An 18,431-nucleotide genomic window follows, 5' to 3' on the forward strand; every position below is an offset into this window, starting at 1 on the left:
CGCAAGAGTGTGTATGTTTTGGAACATGAGCATCAACAGGAGAGCCACCACAGATGGGAGACACACTAGACATCCTCTCCAGTTTTACAGCTCATTCTTCAAATTGTTTGTTTTCTAGCCGGTATGTTCACTGTGTGTGTGCGTGTGTGTGTCTTTGTTATGCATCTGCATTTCTCTGTATTGTATCTGCATATTCTGTATGTTCCGTCCTGTATGACTGCATGACCATTTCAACACTGTATACCTGTGCACATGTGTGTGCGCGTGTGTGTGTAGTTTTTGTGTCCATGTATGTGATTGTTTGTTGGCTGCCTCACCAGCTGCCTGTCCTGGACCCCAGGAGGCTATTTGCTTCTCTATCAGACTGAGACAGAGCCAGATAAGCAGGGGAAGCGTAGTAGAGAGTCTCTGTCTCCCCTCATATCCTTTCCTCTTTAATGAAGACCAGAAGTTATTAACACATGAGGCAGGGTTACAGCAAATCAAATTAATTAGCTTCCCTGTGTCCGCAGTTTATCTGACAGTCTAGCTGAAGAGCAGAAGGCATTGTGGCTGAAGAAGTCAACGAGAGGAAAAACAAGGGTAGTGAAGCCAGAAGGGAAAATAGGAGATACTTTGATCAATCACACATTTATCTTATTCTCTGTCTTTCCTTCGACAGCAGCAAAAGGACGTGGTGGAGAGCTCCGGCCGCATTCCATGTTCATCCCAGGACAGTACTCCACTTTGGGCCGAGTTGGGAGTGTCAACTCAAGCCTCAGACGTTCAGAGACCAGAGACTCGAGCTGCCAGACAGAGGAAGTGAAGGTTGTACCGCCGTCCATGAGAAGAATTCGGGCGCAGAGGGGACAGGGAATCGCTGCTCAGATGGCCGGCATTTCTGCTTCCTCCTCAACAGGAAGTATATCCATCTCAAGTAGTGACAGCTCCGGGGCCTTGATGCTGCCACAACAGTTTAACGGTGACCCTTCCCGTTTCCTCAGTCTGCCCCGACAGGGCGCCAGGGTGTCCCTCAGTGCTGATCCCATCTATAGCAGCACCCCCATCAAGTCAGAGGAGCAAACTACACCTCAGAGGCAGATTGGAAAGCTTCAGGTTGATGACACAGTGGTGCACATGAGAAATGCCCCAAGGACCGGCACCCTGCCCAGGCCCAAGTCTCAGGAGGTGAGGGGGACACAGTCCAGTGAGTGGGGTGGAGGTCCAGCTTGTGTGGTTTCCCCACATGCGGCTTATTCCACCTCACTCATCCCCAATGCCACCCTGTCTAGCTCCACTGAGGTCATTGCCCTCAACACCTCCGGTCAGCTCTCCCACTCCCCAGTCTCAATTTATCCCACAGCCCGACCACTCAGTCTGGCTTCCTCCCAGCCCGGCCCTCTGATCTCCAGCCCAACAGCCTTCACCCACAGCTCCACCTGCCCAGCCTTGGCCACATCTACTCCTACTCATACACCACACGATGGCAGTCTGATTGTTGCGGCGCCCGCTAGCGAGTCAGGGCACTCAGACAGCAGCGTACACAGCCACAGCACCTTGGCCCCCACGCCTCCTTCTTGTCTGCCAGAGGAGCAGTGGATCTATGACACACCAGAAAACGTGGTGGTCCCTCACCGCACTCTGACCTCCAGCTGCTCCACTCCTATTAACCACCTCTACAGCAGCCTGGACCTCTCCTCCAGGACCACTACTGATTCCAGCTCCCTCTATTCCCAGGACAACGACGGATACTACACCTCCATGCACCTGGACTCTGGCCTGCGCTCTCGCAGCCATGGCAGTGGTCATGGCGCAGCAGCTGGACGGGCCACCAGACACAGCATGTACGAATGCCGCGAGATGGTCAGTCAGGACGACACTGGAAGCTTGTACAGCGATCGCTCTCTGTCCCGCAGCATCTCCCTTCGCAAGGCCAAGAAGCCTCCGCTGCCGCCTGCTCGTACAGACTCTCTTAGACGCAAGCCTGGTGTGAAAAAGCCCCTTGGAGGCGTTAGCGCCATCAGTGGTGCTAATGAACCAAACGGCGCCATGCTTAATGAGACTCTGATTGCCAGTTTGCAGCAGAGCCTACAGAATGGGCTGAGGGGAGGGAAAGGAAAGGGCGCGTCACCGTCTTCACCGTCTCACAGCCCTAGCAGCGACTACGATGACCCTTGGGTGATACGGCCACGCAGTCAGAGTAGCATCAGTGCAGGTAGCTCTGCAGCATCACTAGTAGCTAACGCAAACTGTGGAGGAGTATCTAACGTTTACTCGCTATGCCACGTGACGCCTGCTCACAGTGACACCAGCAGCTTGCGCTCTGACTATGCTGATTCCTGGGGTTATTACATGGACTACCCTCGTAACCATGGAGACCAGAGGGCGCAGACCCCTCCGGCCACGGATAACATGACAGCTGGGGCTCATCCAGGAGAACTGCCGAACGGAGGTGAGATCCACAGCAACAGACAGGGCCCCGGAGCTCCAGGCCAGGAGGGAGTGGTGGCAGTGAAGCCCAAAACCTCCACCTCCTCTCCAGACAGAGTGCACAGACTCACCTCCCCGTCTAGCGGCTACTCCAGCCAGTCCAACACCCCCACAGCTGGAACCCCAGTGCCCTCGTTCGTCAGGTCCATGTCTCCCTCGGGCAGCCGGCCCAAGCCCAAAGTGCCTGAGAGGAAGTCGTCGCTCCTCTCCTCTGTATCCATGTCCTCCTCTTCCACCTCCCTCTCCTCCAACACCTCAGACTCACTGAAGAGCTCGGGTCCTCCTCCACCGCCTCCACCCCTGCCCCTCTCCTCCTCCTCAGCTCCTAACACCCCTCTGAGCCCACCTCCACCCTTCCCTCCCCCTCTTCCACCAAGCTTGAATGCAGGTTCCCCCACTCCTCCACTGGCTCCCCCATTACCAGCCACTCCACAGGGAACTTCTCTGAGCCCGCTCCCTACTTGCTCCACCTCCCCGGAATTCCCTCCTCCTCCATCCCCTGAAACGCTAATCCACCCCAGTTCATCCTTCAATGGGAGCTTCAGTCCCCCCCCCCCACCTCCCCCTCCTATGCCCTCCTTTGGGCCCCCTCCACCTCCTCCACTGCCTGCTTTTGTTCCACCTCCCTCCTCCCTCTCTCTCGTGAAGGCAGTGAAGGAAGCTCCCAAACCAGCTACTTCCAACAGCCCCACAAATTCACCTAAGCCCCTGATCACTCCGTTTGCACTACAGAGTGTTCAGCTCCGCTCAGTTAAGCGGCCAGAGAAGGAGATTAATGGCAAGTCAGGCCACAGCGAAGCTCAGGAGACAGGGGTGGACCTCCTTCAGGGTCTGAAGCCCCAGACCCTGGAGAAATCTCACTCCCAGGAGCATCCCACTGTGTTACCCATGTTTAACAGCTCCCCAAACGATGAGTCACGTAATTCCTCACCATCACCTGTGTCAAAGCTCTTAGAAGAGTTGTCACTAGACTGCAGTATCACAGATGAGACACCAGACAGTGCTGTCTTAAATGGAAAAGAGGATTACTTTCTCATGAACGGAAAAGAAACAGATGAAAGGCAGGAATCGCCGCCGATTCTCCCGAAGAGCTCCCAAAACTCCTCTGTCAAACAGAAGCCCCCAGCAGTCTCCAAGAAACCTAAACTCCCATTTCTGCCACAATTTAGCCCCCAACATATGAATGGACAGGTTCCAGGTCAGCACGAGGATGCAACCAGCCCGTCCCAAACAGAAGACGAAGTAGACGCTCTGCTGAGACCAACAAAGGAAGAGGAGAAAGAGAAGAAAAAAGATCAACAGGAGGGGGAGGAGATTCCAGAGAGCTCTGAGCCATTAGCAGAGAGCAGTGAAGCGTCCATAGAAATCCAGGATGAGCCCCACAGCTCTGCTTCTGCAAGCCAGGAGACAAATCTTGATCATGGACTGTATGCCAATGGAGAGGCTCAGGAAGAGGAAGACGAGGATCGAGATGGAGCAAGCAGCACGACTGGATCCATTAGCTCCAAGGAAGACGACGCAGGTGAGTCTGACTCATTTCTAGTGCTTTTTTCACCAGGGAAAGTTGGAAACATACAGACTTTGTGAAGAGTGGACGCTTAATTTGAAGTGTTGTCAATCAAAAACTTAATTTACTGATGAGTTAAGCCCTTTACCATAATCGCACATGAGTTAATAGTGATGCTGCTGCCTGCGGCCAGGTCCTCAGGCAGCTGTGAAATTCATTTTGCCTTCCAAAGCAAAGGAGCCAAACTTGAAACCACGAGCTTTTCAAGATTTGAAAACTGTGAAAATAGCACAGGAGAGACAGCTTATCACTGGGACAGCAGTGCTGCAGCCTCTTGAATTCATCTTCTCTCACTCACTGTCTTCTGCATTTTTTATGCAGAGATTTCCTGTGGCTACTGTCCCTTCATTTTTCCTGCATTGCCCCCCCACCCTTCCTCCTCTCCGCCCTCCATCTTTATTTCCAAATATCCATTTTTGCCTCTCTGCTTTTTCCTCCTCTTTTCTTTTAATCTCTGATCCTCGGTCTGTCCTACTCAGCCCCTCTCTCTTTCTGTCCTGCTCCCTTCTCCCTCTGAGATGGGGGGGGGGGGGGTCCCAGGGGAGATGCTTTACGTGGTTGAAGGGGGAGGGGCTCTGTCGTATCAGAGGGGAGGGGAACGGATCTGGTAAGGGGATGAAGGGGAGGATGGGGAGAGTAAAGTGAGACTGCCTGCAGCGGCTGAGGCAGTCGAAGCGTGGAGGTTGAAAGAAGTAGGAGGAGGAAGAGGAGGAGGAGAAAAGAGGCTGAACTAGAGGAGAAGACAGGAGAGGAAATCTAGAGACAGAAAGAGAATGTAAGAAGACAGTCCAGCACCTCCCCGGTACCACTTCAGATTTCATAGCCTGCCAGGTCAATGCGAAGGGATGGCGGATTCATGAGCACGTGTAACCTAAAGTATGCATGGTTTGTTTTTGTGTGCGTAACATGCATGCTTCTCTGTCTCAGGTGAGGTGTTCGACTCCAGCACGGCTGAATCGTCTCCGGTCCCGTCAAGCAACTCCAAGGAGAACATGGTGACTCCGACTCCCACACGGACCCGTACTACTGAGGACCTCTTTGCTGCCATTCACAGGTACCATGATGCACTTCTCTCTTGTACGCCTCTTTTCACTCCTTCATCCACTCCAACTTCTTTCCTCCTCACCCGCTTCAACTCTCGATACATAATTTATTCCACTGGGCTGGTTTATTTTTTCCTCTAGTACGCTGTCATTCCTCTCTCTCTAGTTGTTTGTTTTCCTCCCTTCTCCTTCCCTTTTCTCAGCATCTCGTTCCCTCTCTCTCAGCCCCCTTCCCATAAACCGCAACATATCACCCTGAACTCCAACCCCCCCCACCCTCACCCTTCAATCCATGATTTCTCTTTTTCAATCTCCATTTCCCTCCTCTCATCACCCTCTCCTCCTCCTCCTCCTCCTCCTCCTGCCCTCCACCTCTCAGTCATAACTTTACCCAGCACTGTCCCATCTGCACACATATGCATCTGTCAAATAACTGGTCTCTGGGGTCTCTCAGCCCGGGAGCTTTCCCTGATTCTGGCCACTAAAAGATCACGTAGAGGCAACAATTTAGGAAGCAATATGAGTCCGTAGTCAAATGTTTATTTAGGCATCTGTGTTATTGTAGTCAAATTAGCGTTGCTCATTCTCAGCAGGAGAAAAGGCTGTTGCTTCATCTATTATTTAACTACTCAACACCCTCTGGTCCTAATCTAGGTTAGAGGCCACCTGAGAGAGCAGCTCGTGCTTTTTCTCTCTCTCTCCCTCTCTCTGTTTCTGCGTCTCTGCCTCTGCTCTAGGGTATCTGACATATATTGCATACGTGCTTCCGTGCTTCAAAGAGAGCACACACATAAATTTGTCATGCAGCCCGCCATGCAGTTTGTGTTTCACAGTCACGTGCAGCAGCAGTCGGAGTTCTCTTGAGCATCACAGGATTTCATTTTACAGGATTTTATCTCTGCAGGCAACAGATTGTGTATGTATTTATGGTACAAGTGTGATATGCTGTGCAGCTTAATTAGACACGAAGATTGTGTAAGTGTGCGAGCGTAAAAACCTCACGATCAAATTCTGTTTAGCACTTGCTTTACTGTGCTCCTCCTCCATCACACCTCGCAAGTATAGAACATAAAGAACGATTTTCCTCTTTTTTAAGTGGGAAGTGATGATCGACTCCAGGCAGAGCTGTTTAATCCAAACCCGTTTAAGTCATTTGAAGTTAGATACATCGTTTTGAAATTTTAGGAGATGGATTGCTGAGTAACATTTTTTAATTCACAAACATGGATAAGCTGCACTTTGAAATGCAAGCCTTCAGATTCTTGAGATGGAGGTTTGTTAGGGTCTTTCTCACTCAGATGCTGTCCAACTGCTCCCCTGACTTGTTTCCTCTCCCCTTCTCACCTGTCATTTCACTTCCACGCTCCCTGTCTTCTCTCCTCTCTCTCTCTGGGAAAATGGAGAATGATGAATACCTTGAATGAATCATCTTCACAGCTCCAGCAGAAAATACAACTTGTCTGGAGGGAGATCCCCCAAACCAAAAGAGGGGATCGATCAAGTATTCGGAGCTGCGTCTTATTATTGCAGCCTTGTTAACCTATGTAACTGACGCTGGCACCACTGCCGACCGTTAGTCCGTGTTTTGGTTTTCGTATTTGTGTGTTTGCCACTGTGAGTTCACTGTGGAGCCGTCTTGGTTGACTGAGTTCAGGTGTGTGAGTGTATGCACGTGTGAGTGTGTGTGAGAAAAATCTTATGTAATGCTGTTGTGCTAATGTGGCGAGGAAGCTCACAGGGGATGACGCTAGATGGAGGTTGAATTTAGGGCACAGACGCACATTTTGCAGTCTAAACCAGAGGGCTGCCTCACACAAACCATTTCTATCCTTCAGTCCCTCCTCCCTCTCGTTTGACCTTCAGAATTATATTCTCTACAGGTTATTTGTCCTCTGTGGAAGAACTTCTTTCTGTAGATCTAATCTGAGGATTAAGGATTTTGTTTCACTGCACCCTTCTCACTCCTCTCTTTACCTTCAGCATCAAATCTCTCTCCCTTATCACACAATCTGCATTTTTCCATGCCTTTTAATCGTTTCTGTCTCCCCCTTCCTCCTCTTTCCTCCCCTGTGCAGAGGGGGCATGCAGTGTGTTGGTGCATCCTTTCTAGAGAGGTGCGAAGTGGCAAGTAGCCCCATCCCTTCAATTAGCAAGCCATGTTTCTGCCATAGCTGTGATGCTACTTTTGGATTAGCTGCTGTAATCCCACGGTGCAACCCCCTGTACCACAGATTAATAAGGCTGTCTCCCTGCTATCCCTAATCACCCATATTCTACCAGTTTCAGCTTTATTGCTATGCTTCAGTGCAGGAGTTATAGTCAGTGTAGGCTGGGTGGTGCAGTCGACCACTCTGATACCCCCTGCTGAGAGGAGGCTGAATTGTCCTTGTGTGATTAAAGCTGCTTTGGGCACTTCTCCCAGTTTGTGTTGTTGAGTAATTTCATTGTGCCACGTCTGAGCTTTCTTGCAAAGTTGCAGCGTCTGCAGCATCTGTTGTAAAGAGTCATTGGACCTTTTTAATGATAATATATAACGCTTTATAACCCATTACTCTCCCTTTCCTTTTTTTTGAGTGTCCATGCCACTCAGTGCTCTTATTGTCTGAGTTTTTTAAGATTTGTGCTCTGATGCGTGATTGCTGGGGGCAGAAATGACATATGGCAAATTTGGGACAAAGATTTGAGGCATGTGGACCAAGTATTTTACGTGCGGTTTTTATTTTATTTCAGCTTCAACAACACAAACATTCATAAGGCTGAGATTTTTGCTCACATGCATGAAATCCCATATGCAGCAGCAGCATATTTAATTTAAATAATTGAGTCTGATGGGCTCATTTCCTGACAAAACTGCCCCCAACTCTTGCATTTCTTCTCCATATTGATTTTCTACTTGCTCCTCTATCAAATCAACATTCAATTGCCTTCAAATTATTTTGCTCTACTTGAATAAATTAACCCTGCTTGCACTCACTCACTCTGCAGAATTTCTACGAACATGTCATTAACCTGGTCATTCACATCTTACCCTAGGTCAAAGCGCAAGGTCCTGGGTCGCAAGGAGTCTGAGGAGGACAAGTCCCGGGGTGGGAGCCACCCACAGTCTCCACCCGTCACCCCCACAGGCGCATCCCCAGGCAGTGTGTCCCCTCTGCCCCGGCAGACAGGCTCCATCCAGCGCAACCTCCGCAAGTCCTCCACCAGCAGCGACACCTTCAAGGCCCTTCTCCTCAAGAAGGGCAGCCGCTCTGAGACCAGCTTCAGGATGTCTGCTGCTGAAATGCTTCGCTCCACTGACCCTCGCTTCCATCGAACACGCTCAGAGTCAGCATTAGACCCCCCTGCTGCTTCGCCCTCCTCCCCAACAGCACCACTCAGCCCATGCACCTCCCCTGGTCGTGGTAAACGGGCAACAGAGGAGTGGAACCGCTATGAAGCCTTGGCTCTGTCCTCACCGACTTCATCGTCCTTTTCAATGAGCGGGTTTAAGTATGGGCGCTCTCGCACACCGCCCTCTGCTGCTAGCAGCAAATACAACGCACGCAGTCGAATCCTCAGCAGCCCAATGACAGTTATCTGCGAGCGTGAGGGGGAGTTGGCTGAGAGCGAGTACGGAGATACTGCAGAAAGTCTGTCTGGACCCATGGTCCAGACTCTCCCTGTGCTCAAAGACTCCAATGGCACTTTATCTGAAGAGAGCAGAAGTTAAAGAGCAAGGACCGCCCCTTATATTCAGGGAGCTGAACTCATTCGTCTTAGCCAGGCAGGCGGCAGGAAGAGGAGTCAGTAGAAGGCCCTCTAGAGACACCTTCCTGAGCCCGGCTGCCTCTGCACTGCCTCTGAGGGAGTGGACATGTCAGGTCCTGGTGTGAGGTCAGAGGTCACCTCATCACGGACCGGGCTGAACTTAGTCTGAAGTGGAGAACTGGTTGTGCTGCAGCTTTTCAAAAGTCTCATGATTCTCATGCTCTCCTTCATTTGGTGACTCACCCTTTGTGTTGAAAGAATAGTGTTTCTTTTACGCCTGGTGTTCTCAGTTTGTTTTCTATTTGTTATGCTGTTTTTTGTTTTCCACTTCACCCTGTCATTAACATGCAGGAGCCCTTTAGTTTCTTTGAAGGACAAGGTTCAGACGGCAAACTAAGTTGAATCAAAGGAATTGAAAAGTCACAAGATTTTTTGCTTAACTTTGCTGCTGTGGTGCTACGTAGCTAGTCAGTTGGAAAGAGTGGAATGTGAAGGTGTGCTGGACGCTCGCCTCGTAAATCTTCTAAGCATCTGCTTCTCTCCTGTTGGCTCTGGAAAGTGTTTTAATAGCACCATTGCCTGCGAATGTTGGCTTCAGACAGCCCACTATGTTGTGGAAAGAACCCGAGGACGTGGTACAGCAGACAGCTCCACGGTACAGCTTCAGTTACGGTTATCACCTGGTTATTGCTTTCTGCTCTTATGGTTCAGTGGTGTAGTTTGCAGAGCTGGGGTGTATTCAGAGGTCCACAGAAAGTGCAGAGGGCTCAGTGCTGCCACATAGTGATAGCAGGAAATGGACAATGGTTGGCGGTTTGAAGTCTCAGCCAAAACAGCAAATTTACTCTATGAAAAAGGCTCATAAAACCTCAATGAATTAACTTTTAGTTTGTAGATTTCGCACTGTGCATAGGTCTTTTCTTTGTATGTGATTTAAAAAGTATGTTTTGCAGATTGTTTTAATACAACAAGTGATGTCAACAGTTGTGTTTGGGAATTAAGAATGAATCTATAAATGTAAAGCCAGAAATGACATTAGATGAAAAGCTTATTTTACTGTCTGGGTCTTTTAGTGAGCATGTTGGTTACCAAAGAGCTGAAAAGATGAAGCGTAGCTGGCCGTTAATCTGGACGTGAACACAATCAGAGTGTGACCACTTGTTTGACACCACATGCACATGGTCCAACCATTGTTAAGATTGCGGAGATGTACTAGAACCTTTTAGGGCTTAAATAATTTCCATAATGCCGCTGACCTTTCTGCTAAGTTTATCCCTTTGCAGTTTTATATGGTTCTGTATGTAAATACATAGAGAAATGACTTTTAAGTAACAGTTTGACTTATTTTCAAAGAATTTGTACATTTTAGAGCCCTGTGTTTGCTGGAAGGGAGTGGTTTCCTTTTTGTAGATTATTTATTTTCACATAGCAGGTTTGCAGTATGGTAAACTGGTCAGAGTCGACAAGCAGAGACGGAGGCAGGGAGGAGGGTTAGGAAGGCCAAGGGCCACATTTACTTCGCTGATCCCACCAGGTCATTTCTTTCTTTTAAAGGTGCTTCAAAAATGCAATAATGTCAATATTTATGCTTCAGCCTTGTACTGCCCTTAATATTGAGTCATGCAAATCCCACCCTGGTGCTCACAGCTGAGTAAATGTGGTCTCTTCAGAGACATGAACTGAGGTGACAGGCTTGAGACGTCATAACCTCCTAACAGCCATAACACCCTGTTCTTTAATCACCTGTGACCAAAGTGTGTCTCGCCCCCAGCTCCCGGCTGACTATGATTGAGCACTTGGGGCCCCGGCTTGTCTCGTGACAGGGAACATCTCAATCACAGAGAGCTTGTGAAAAGACGAGAGGACAAAAGAGGATGAAGTCGTGAAGTAGTGGGAGTGGAGCTGAAGGCAGGCTGCTAACGCTCTTGTGTATGTCTGTGTAATAAAAAAAAACAAGGTGATATTTAAAGAGTCAGGTCTCTGTGTCATTTCTCTCCTCCAGAGTGATTCACGGCCATCTGCCCGCCCAACACCCCAAATCACCGCCTCATTAGCGCCATTGCCATGGTATCCACACTCGTCCGTCATCTGGAAAACTCCAGAGGCCATCGTTTACCCCTCCTCCCCCCCGCAGGGTCATCAGTTATGTCTCCATCTGGACATCCTATTAGGACACACACTGAATCACAGGCTCAGCCCATAATAGACCTTTCCACTGTTGCACAGTTGATCAGTCGTGACTGTCTGACTTGCACATTCCCTTCAGGTCCATGCTGCCATTTCAACATCTCAGCACGTTGAGCGTTCATTCCCGAGAGCACAGAAACACTGACAGCCTTTTAATGTTTTCCCTCCACCCTTCTATTTAGCAGAATCACCTGTCCTTCGACGCTCCACAACAACACTGTGTCCATCTGGCTGTCAGACAGAAATCAATACTAACTCCTCCCAGCATAATCACACTATTGACTCTCCAGTGCTTTCCCCCTTTCCTCTTATATTCAAGACCCTCTGTACAGCACCCTTACAAGTCACAGTTGCACAAAGTGACAAATGAAACTGATCAAGAAAATTGACTTGGGCACAGCAGTGATGGCAGGAACAGAATAGTTATCAACTGTGTTTTAGTGCCTGAAGAGTCTTTTGTAGAATGACTCAGCGTGGTACATGGGCACGGCCCCCGATTATTTAGGCATAAAAAGCTAAAGAAAAAAGTACTTACATTTTGACACCTGCTTAGGACACATTGGTGCCAAAATAGCTTTGCCTGTTTTAGGCCCCTAACAAATCATTTCAAAATCAATTTTCTTCCACAAAAACATCTGTCAGTGTCAGTGCGCTATAAAAATCAACATGCAGACAGGTCTATCATTGTGTCACAGGAAACCTTTAGTCACCATTTGTTTTTAAAAGTTTTAAAAAAATATTATTTTTGCATAAAAATTCAGTTGTGAATATCAGCCTGTTCTAAAAATGTTTCCTTGCTGCTGCATTTAAGGTAGCTCCAACTTCTAATATTTCACAGTCAGCTAAAGTAAAGTGTCAAACATGGCATAATGAAATGAATAATGTAAATGAATTAATTTCTCGCCAACAAAGAGGTTGCCAGTTGTCTCTCCAGTCTTAGATGTCAGATTGTTGCCTTTTAGGAAAATGAATGTCCATTTTTGACCCTTTGTCACAAGTTGCATTTGTCTATTAGCTGAGATCACTTTAATCAAAGAGAGACATCCCCCTCCCAGTTTGTTTTCACAGAATAGTTTTAGAGGCCTAGCAGATGAAAAACTTTCCATCATTTCAAAATAAAACAAAGATTAGCAGAAAGTAAATAATTTTGTAACAGAAAACATTCAATTTTTTTCGCAGATATATTCAGAGTGGGAACTACAGACTGTTGTGATTACCTCATAAGTTCAGTGTCAAAGCTCTACAAGTTAAACTTTTACAATCTTAATAGAGCTGGAACTATAGGTCAATTAATTGAGCAAAGGGGAATTTATCAACTATCTTTAATTGTTTAAGTCATTTTTCAACCATAATGTCAAATACTTGCAGGTTTCAGCTTCTGAAACGTGATGATTTGATGGTATTCTCTGTCATATATGACAGGAAATGAAATATTTTAGGGTTTTGGACTGTTGGAAAAGAAAAACATTTCATAATATATTCAGGACATCAATTTGCACTCTTTCATAAGCTAAATAATCAATTAATTGAGAAAATAATAGTAACTGATAATAATTGTTTCTTGTAGCCCTGATATTCACAGTGGAATAAAATGTCTGGACGGAATAACTACAATGTTAAAACCTGCTTTGGAAAACAGTCACCAACAATGTAAATTTAACACACATGCAAAGAAGACAACCACTCACGCACTCTCTGACTCCCACAGCTTTGGCAATTCAAAGTCCCCAGTCTCTAATTTGCAATAAGGGATGTGGGAAGAAACTGGAACCTTAAAATCAAGTAAAAACACAGAAAAAAAACCCTGCATCACAATGTACCGCTGCTCATTGCTGCACATTAATTTTACAAAGTTAATCTCTGTCACCAGAAAATGAGTTTTGTCAGTGAAGTATTTTTACACCCCGTCCTCCACATTAGCTCAAGGTTTCCACCAGGCTGGAGGGGGTAGATAAAATTAAAAAACACGACTGTGATGTTTGGAATTAAACAGAGAGCCTCATTATACGTCTCCTCTGCGCAGCAATGTTTCTCCTCAGCGAGCGCGGCCAATGAGATCGATCTGACTGCTGAACAACAGGCGAAGGTGGAGAGTGTGTATGTGTCATTCGTCAGGCGTCGTTTCTGCTGAGTGTCTGAACATGATATTGGGAACAAATCTGCCACAAATAAAACAAATGACTCAGCAGACAGAGACGACGACGACGACGACGACAAGAGCGTGAGAGAGGAAAAGGTGAGAGAGGATAGAGGGTGAAGTGAACTGTGGCGAGGATTTCGTCTGACTGATAAAAGGTCACGACCATCAGAGTGTGGAGGATGGTCTGAATTGTATAAGCTAAAGATCAGATAAACAACTCACGATGAACCTTTCTGGAGGGGGAAAAAAAAAAAAAAAAATCCCATCACAAAATAGGAATGACAAAAACATAATTACACAGTAGAGATGGAGGTAATAAATGATCAGAGTAATCGATCATTTGATGATGAGTTATATTTATTATTGATGAGATGCTAAATTTAACATTCTTTAACATCATTTAGAAGCAAGTAATATTTCCCATGATTCATATATCAGTGCAGTGCTTACGTCATCTTTCCCTTATCAAGAACCATGCAGTGGTATCCCTTCTTCAAGATTAAAAACACAATTTCTACCACCTCAGGAGCTAAAAATATAAAGAGTCATATGACTTCATGTATACAAAAGGTAAACTCATGTTTAAAAAGGCATAATGTTTACGTTAGCTTGTGACTCTTTGCCAATATCTTACACACACACGGCACCAAAAATGTTGGTAGGTCAGGGCCAGGTAACAACACTGCAGACTATGTTAGCTGCAAACGAAAGTGATAGATGATGAGATGTCAGTGATGAGACTCGCACAGATTAACAATGACTCAAGTCGTTAATCACAACAGGTGTGACAGCAGTGACAGCGAGGTGAGGTGTAGGATCAGATAAACTGACATCTACCAACATTTTGTCAGGCCGGCGGGCAGAGCCACCCTTCCACAATGAGCACACTTCACAGTTTTGTCAAGTCTATGTTAAAACAATGCTCACAGGCCCATATGTACATTTAAAGTTAGTGTTCATTAGAGGAGATCCCTTTATAACGTGACTGAAGTGGAATGATGAGGGACAAAATGTGGAAATATATAGTGACAGCTAATATGAGGCTGTACTCTGAGTCAAGTGGGTATTTTTGCGAAATTACAGCCTTTCTGTGCAAAATTCTGATTTTTCTTGCTGAGCTGGTGTAACACAAGGAGGAATTTCATACTAGAAACTCTATAATTTTGCTAAAATACCCAGCTGATTTGTCTAATTCAGACTGTTAAAGCCTCACAGTCCCTCATACTCCCCTCTCTTAAGCTGCATTGGGAAGCGTTCTCTGTATGTGGCCAGAAGAAGCACTTACACTGACCAATAATGGCTTTAATGTACATATAGGCATGTAAGTTGTACATTACAACTTAATTTTAAAAATATGAACTTCATCTTGCCTCTTGAGTCTTGTTACATTAAGGTTTAAGTGTAAATAGATTTATCAAAATTGAAATTTTAAGTATTTTTTTTTTACCTTTGACAATCACTGACTAAATAGAAACAAGCATTGTGCACAAGATGAAAGATGAAAATTAGTGTATTTTACAAAGTCAAAGAGGCACTTTGAGGTTTTGTCCTAATGAAATGCATCAAAAGAGGGAGATGTGTTCTGACTACTTGGCTCCCTCTGCTGGAAATATTGCTACATTGTGGCCACTTCCCTCCAGGTTCACTGAAGCTGAACAGTGGCCCGTTAAAGCTCACTTTAATATGCGTTTGGTCACTTTATCTAGACTTTCAATTCTGTACCTTTATTCAAATATTCAAAACAAAATAGTCAAAAAAAGAAAAAATATATTTAACAGTACTCATTCATATGACCTGTAAAGATGAATTCACCATACTTCATTAATAAGAGCTTTTAAACTGTGTGAAATTTATCACATGTTGTGAAATGATCATGGAAAAATCTTTATCCCTAAAGTGAAGCAGACGTTGCAGGTGGCTGAGCGCTGCGTGACCTTTAAAACTCTCTACTGCTCAAATTCCTTCTTGAGGACCCACACCTCGTTCCTGCGGTTGGTCAGTTTGAAGGGGCTGTCGTACCCAACTGTGTAGAACGGCTTGTCGACGTATGGGACGCCGTCCCTCTGCAGGCTCTCCAGAAGTTTCAGGAGCTCTTCACGCTTCATATTCTCATTGGAGAAACCACCATATGTCCTGGAAGAGAAGGAAGAACAAAGTCTTCATTTGATCAATTCTCTTTGGGCCTTTACTTTTTTTTTTTTTTTTTCGGTATCTGCTATTATTTGCAGGATTTAGTAAAAAAAAAAATTAATAAAAATGAAAAGCAAAATTATAAAGGACTTGCAAAATGAATTATGAAAATCAAAAGCTTTTATACATTATCAGCTTGGATTAGCATTGAAACCTATAATCTGTTAATGCTTCGGCTTTACTCTACCTGACATAAGCTGTGAATTCTTTCCTGTGCTCCACAAACACATCCGGGTCGCTCGGCTCCGGGGGAGTGGCCTGTTGCTCCTCTGGGATGTAGAAGGATACAGTGAACTGAGATTCGCACGCAGGGCCGGCTCCGGGGTCGACACGGCACGTCACGGGGGCCGTCATCTCCACTTTGACCTCTAAAGTAACAAATGCATTTTTTAGAGGAAATAAAAAAAGTGTAAAACAGGCCTAAAACAAATGTAAATGCACATTAATATAATTTCTACATAAAAATGATTCCGATTGTTGATTGGTCTGATGAATAACCAGCTCGTGTATGATGCACAAATATAACAGTTTCTAAACAATCCCTCTGTTGCCAGGTGACATCAAAACCTGAGCACATAATGACGCCTGAACAGATGATTGACATATAAGCACAATATGCGGATTAAACATGATGATTATAGATCACACACTCCTTACACTGCAGACCTCACTAGTCAACTGCACAAACAGTATGTATTCTCATAAATAATGCTGGCATAAACTGCTGAGTAAGACAAAGGCAGCGCTGCTCTTACAAACTGCTGAGCAAGCACTAAAGTGAACTTTCTCTGGCATCTATTCACAGACTCCCTTGTCCTGAACTAAAGTTATCCATAACCCCATTCTGCACCATTTGAATATTATTTACGTGATTGATTGTGTTTAATCACTTTAACAACAACACAAACTAAAAGCATCACAAAAAACAGAATAAAGGATAATACAAGTGGCATTTTAGAAACACAATTGTCCAAACTTACTGTTTTGATTGTTGCCCTGGATGTACTTGAAGAGCCTGCGGAAGCCAGTATTCATGGCTACATCCATCTGCATCCCACTCAGTGAGGTGCTCACCCACTTAGTGGCATGGTAGGTGCGGATTTCATAGTCTTCTGCCTGCAAAACACAGACACACACACTCATTATAGCTGCAAATCGTGACTGGTTTTTATCATGGATTAATCTGTTGATTTTCTAATTTTGAATAATCAATCAATAATTCAGTCTATTACATGAAAATGCTCTGTTAGTCAGTTGTATTTAGATAGGTCACCTAGTTTGTTTGCTGTTACCAGTATTACAGCTTTTCTCAATTGCTTTGGCACAGTCATCAAATGAAAATAATAATCCTGAGATCATGAATTTTCTCACTGTTTTCATTTTCTCACAACATACATATGAATTTCCTTAATTGCATCCAACAAAAGATTTCATTGTTTAAGTACAAATATCTTTAAAAAAAAAAAATCAAGTGATGCATTGAGTTACTGAGATTAAAATGAATCACACAATTGAAGTACACTGTAATGAACTCTATTGTGTTAATTCTGGAAGATTTTCACATGCAAAATATCTGAGAGGTCATAGTTCACAATAAACTTTTTAATTAGACATCATAAGTTGCCTGGAAGGGTCATAACAAGAATGATAACAAGGTTATCTGCAGAATTCATTTTAAGAAGATCTTTTTTGAGCAACTTATCATGTGTTGTCAAATGCGTCAAGTGCAACTGTCATTTTTCAAACACATCCACATCACAGGGGATGAAACTGTGTCACCACAGTTACTACATGTGAAGCAGACAAGTCAGACATCAGCATGCTTACGCAAAAGGAAAAATTAAAAACTTTATGTACTGGTGGCCTATCCTTGGTTTGGTCAGATGCAGAAGGAAGGAAGGTCATATGTGGCCAGACAGGCGCATTTTGTACAGTAATTTCTTATTTACATATGTTACCCTTATTTGTTTCATCCATGCATTTGTCTTCACTGTATATTTCCACAACTGCCCTCAGAAAACAGAAAAGAATCAACTCCAGACAACATCTGCCACTTTCTGCTTAACAAAACTCTTCTCGATTATTTATTTATTATTATTTCACACCCCTCGACTCGTTCGTCCAATGACAGATTGACAAACAGAACAGTCAACACCAGGCCAAAGATTTAATGTCGTTTCCTTTTTTTTTTACAAGGTAATCTGGAGCAGCATTTACCTTCTTCTCCTCCGCTGTGAATTTGGGATTCTGCAGTCCGCTTGAGAAGAGAACTTGTCCCACAGCTTTCAGCATGACTGGTGAGCAAGTGTCAAAACTCCCTTTAAAATGGACTCACTGACGTTTTCCGACCACTGCAAAGTGCAATCATGCAGTGTTAAACCTCGCACAACCTGCTACCTCAAGTCATATGACCTGGTTATGTATCCAGCGCATCTGATCTTATAAAAGAATCACGTTTGCAGTTAATAATTAATACATGGCGAAGTAATTCTTCACGATCTAACTTCACGCCTTTACTCAAACACATCTGAGATCTTGCAAGTTGTAAAATCACAGAATGGAGACAGAAAAAGTCAGAATTACCTGTAAAGCCACGCGTTTGACCACAGCTGTCAGGGCGTGAAGCGCGCTTGTAATGTTTTCATAACATCGCTTCCGGTTATATAAAGCTTAAATCTGATTGGCTGAGCGATTCTGGGTTTCAAAATAAGAGTTCTGATATTGGATGTGATGTTGACGCCACCGAATAAATAAAAAGTGAGGAAAGTTCAAATGTGGTCCTGATCTAACTTGTGCGGGCTTGTTTTTAAGGTAAATATTGTAAATGTGTAAATATCTGTAAAAGACTTAACCAGTTGCAGTAACAACAAATAATGATTAGACAGTAATGAACAAACGAACAGTTCTGTATTTTGGGTTGAATCGCTTCTTCGCGGAGCCAACACATCCAACTGCTAGTTAGCTTAGCATAAGGACAAGAAACCATGGGCATATGAACCATACATCCATGACATGAACAGCAAGCCTCATCCGTCAGTTTAAATGATGTAATATAAATCAATAACATGGTCATCATGGCAGGTTTACC

The 18,431-nt window shown here is 45.0% G+C and overlaps 2 protein-coding genes across 13 annotated transcripts in view; one reads left to right on the plus strand and one right to left on the minus strand.

Moving 5' to 3' along the window:
* Positions 1-10,795, plus strand: part of nhsl1b (NHS-like 1b) — a 102,930-nt gene extending 92,135 nt beyond the window's left edge. For 7 of the 12 annotated variants that reach the window (XM_071479244.1, XM_071479240.1, XM_071479242.1 and 4 more), the window contains 3 exons: positions 662-3,991; positions 4,964-5,090; positions 8,113-10,795. In XM_071479244.1, the coding sequence (XP_071335345.1) occupies positions 662-3,991; positions 4,964-5,090; positions 8,113-8,788 (4,133 nt within the window). In that variant the 3' untranslated portion in view covers positions 8,789-10,795. The remainder of the gene's footprint in view (positions 1-661; positions 3,992-4,963; positions 5,091-8,112) is intronic. The other 5 variants (XM_071479241.1, XM_071479245.1, XM_071479252.1 and 2 more) reach the window with 1 other exon arrangement.
* Positions 10,796-13,491: 2,696 nt separating this feature from the next.
* Positions 13,492-18,002, minus strand: hebp2 (heme binding protein 2). The gene is made up of 5 exons (XM_071479257.1): positions 17,927-18,002; positions 17,561-17,694; positions 16,324-16,459; positions 15,531-15,711; positions 13,492-15,286 (listed from the first exon to the last, which is right to left on the minus strand). The coding sequence occupies exons 2-5, from the start codon at positions 17,633-17,635 to the stop codon at positions 15,100-15,102; spliced, it is 579 nt and encodes a 192-aa protein (XP_071335358.1). The 5' UTR covers positions 17,636-17,694; positions 17,927-18,002; the 3' UTR covers positions 13,492-15,099.
* Positions 18,003-18,431: the final 429 nt, after the last annotated feature.

The sequence above is a fragment of the Trachinotus anak genome, unplaced genomic scaffold, assembly GCF_046630095.1.
Source record: "Trachinotus anak isolate AG129_WGS33_773 ecotype Australia unplaced genomic scaffold, CSIRO_AGI_Tana_v1 ptg000005l, whole genome shotgun sequence".
In the NCBI taxonomy this organism is placed as follows: domain Eukaryota; kingdom Metazoa; phylum Chordata; class Actinopteri; order Carangiformes; family Carangidae; genus Trachinotus; species Trachinotus anak.

Coding starts and splice junctions, on each gene's coding strand:
- hebp2 (XM_071479257.1), bottom strand. CDS start 17,635: ATGCTGAAAGCTGTGGGACAAGTTCTCTTCTCAAGCGGACTGCAGAAT. Junction 15,712..16,323: donor CCAGGGCAACAATCAAAACA/GTAAGTTTGGAC, acceptor TTGTTACTTTAG/AGGTCAAAGTGGAGATGACG. Junction 15,287..15,530: donor GAATTCACAGCTTATGTCAG/GTAGAGTAAAGC, acceptor CTTCTCTTCCAG/GACATATGGTGGTTTCTCCA.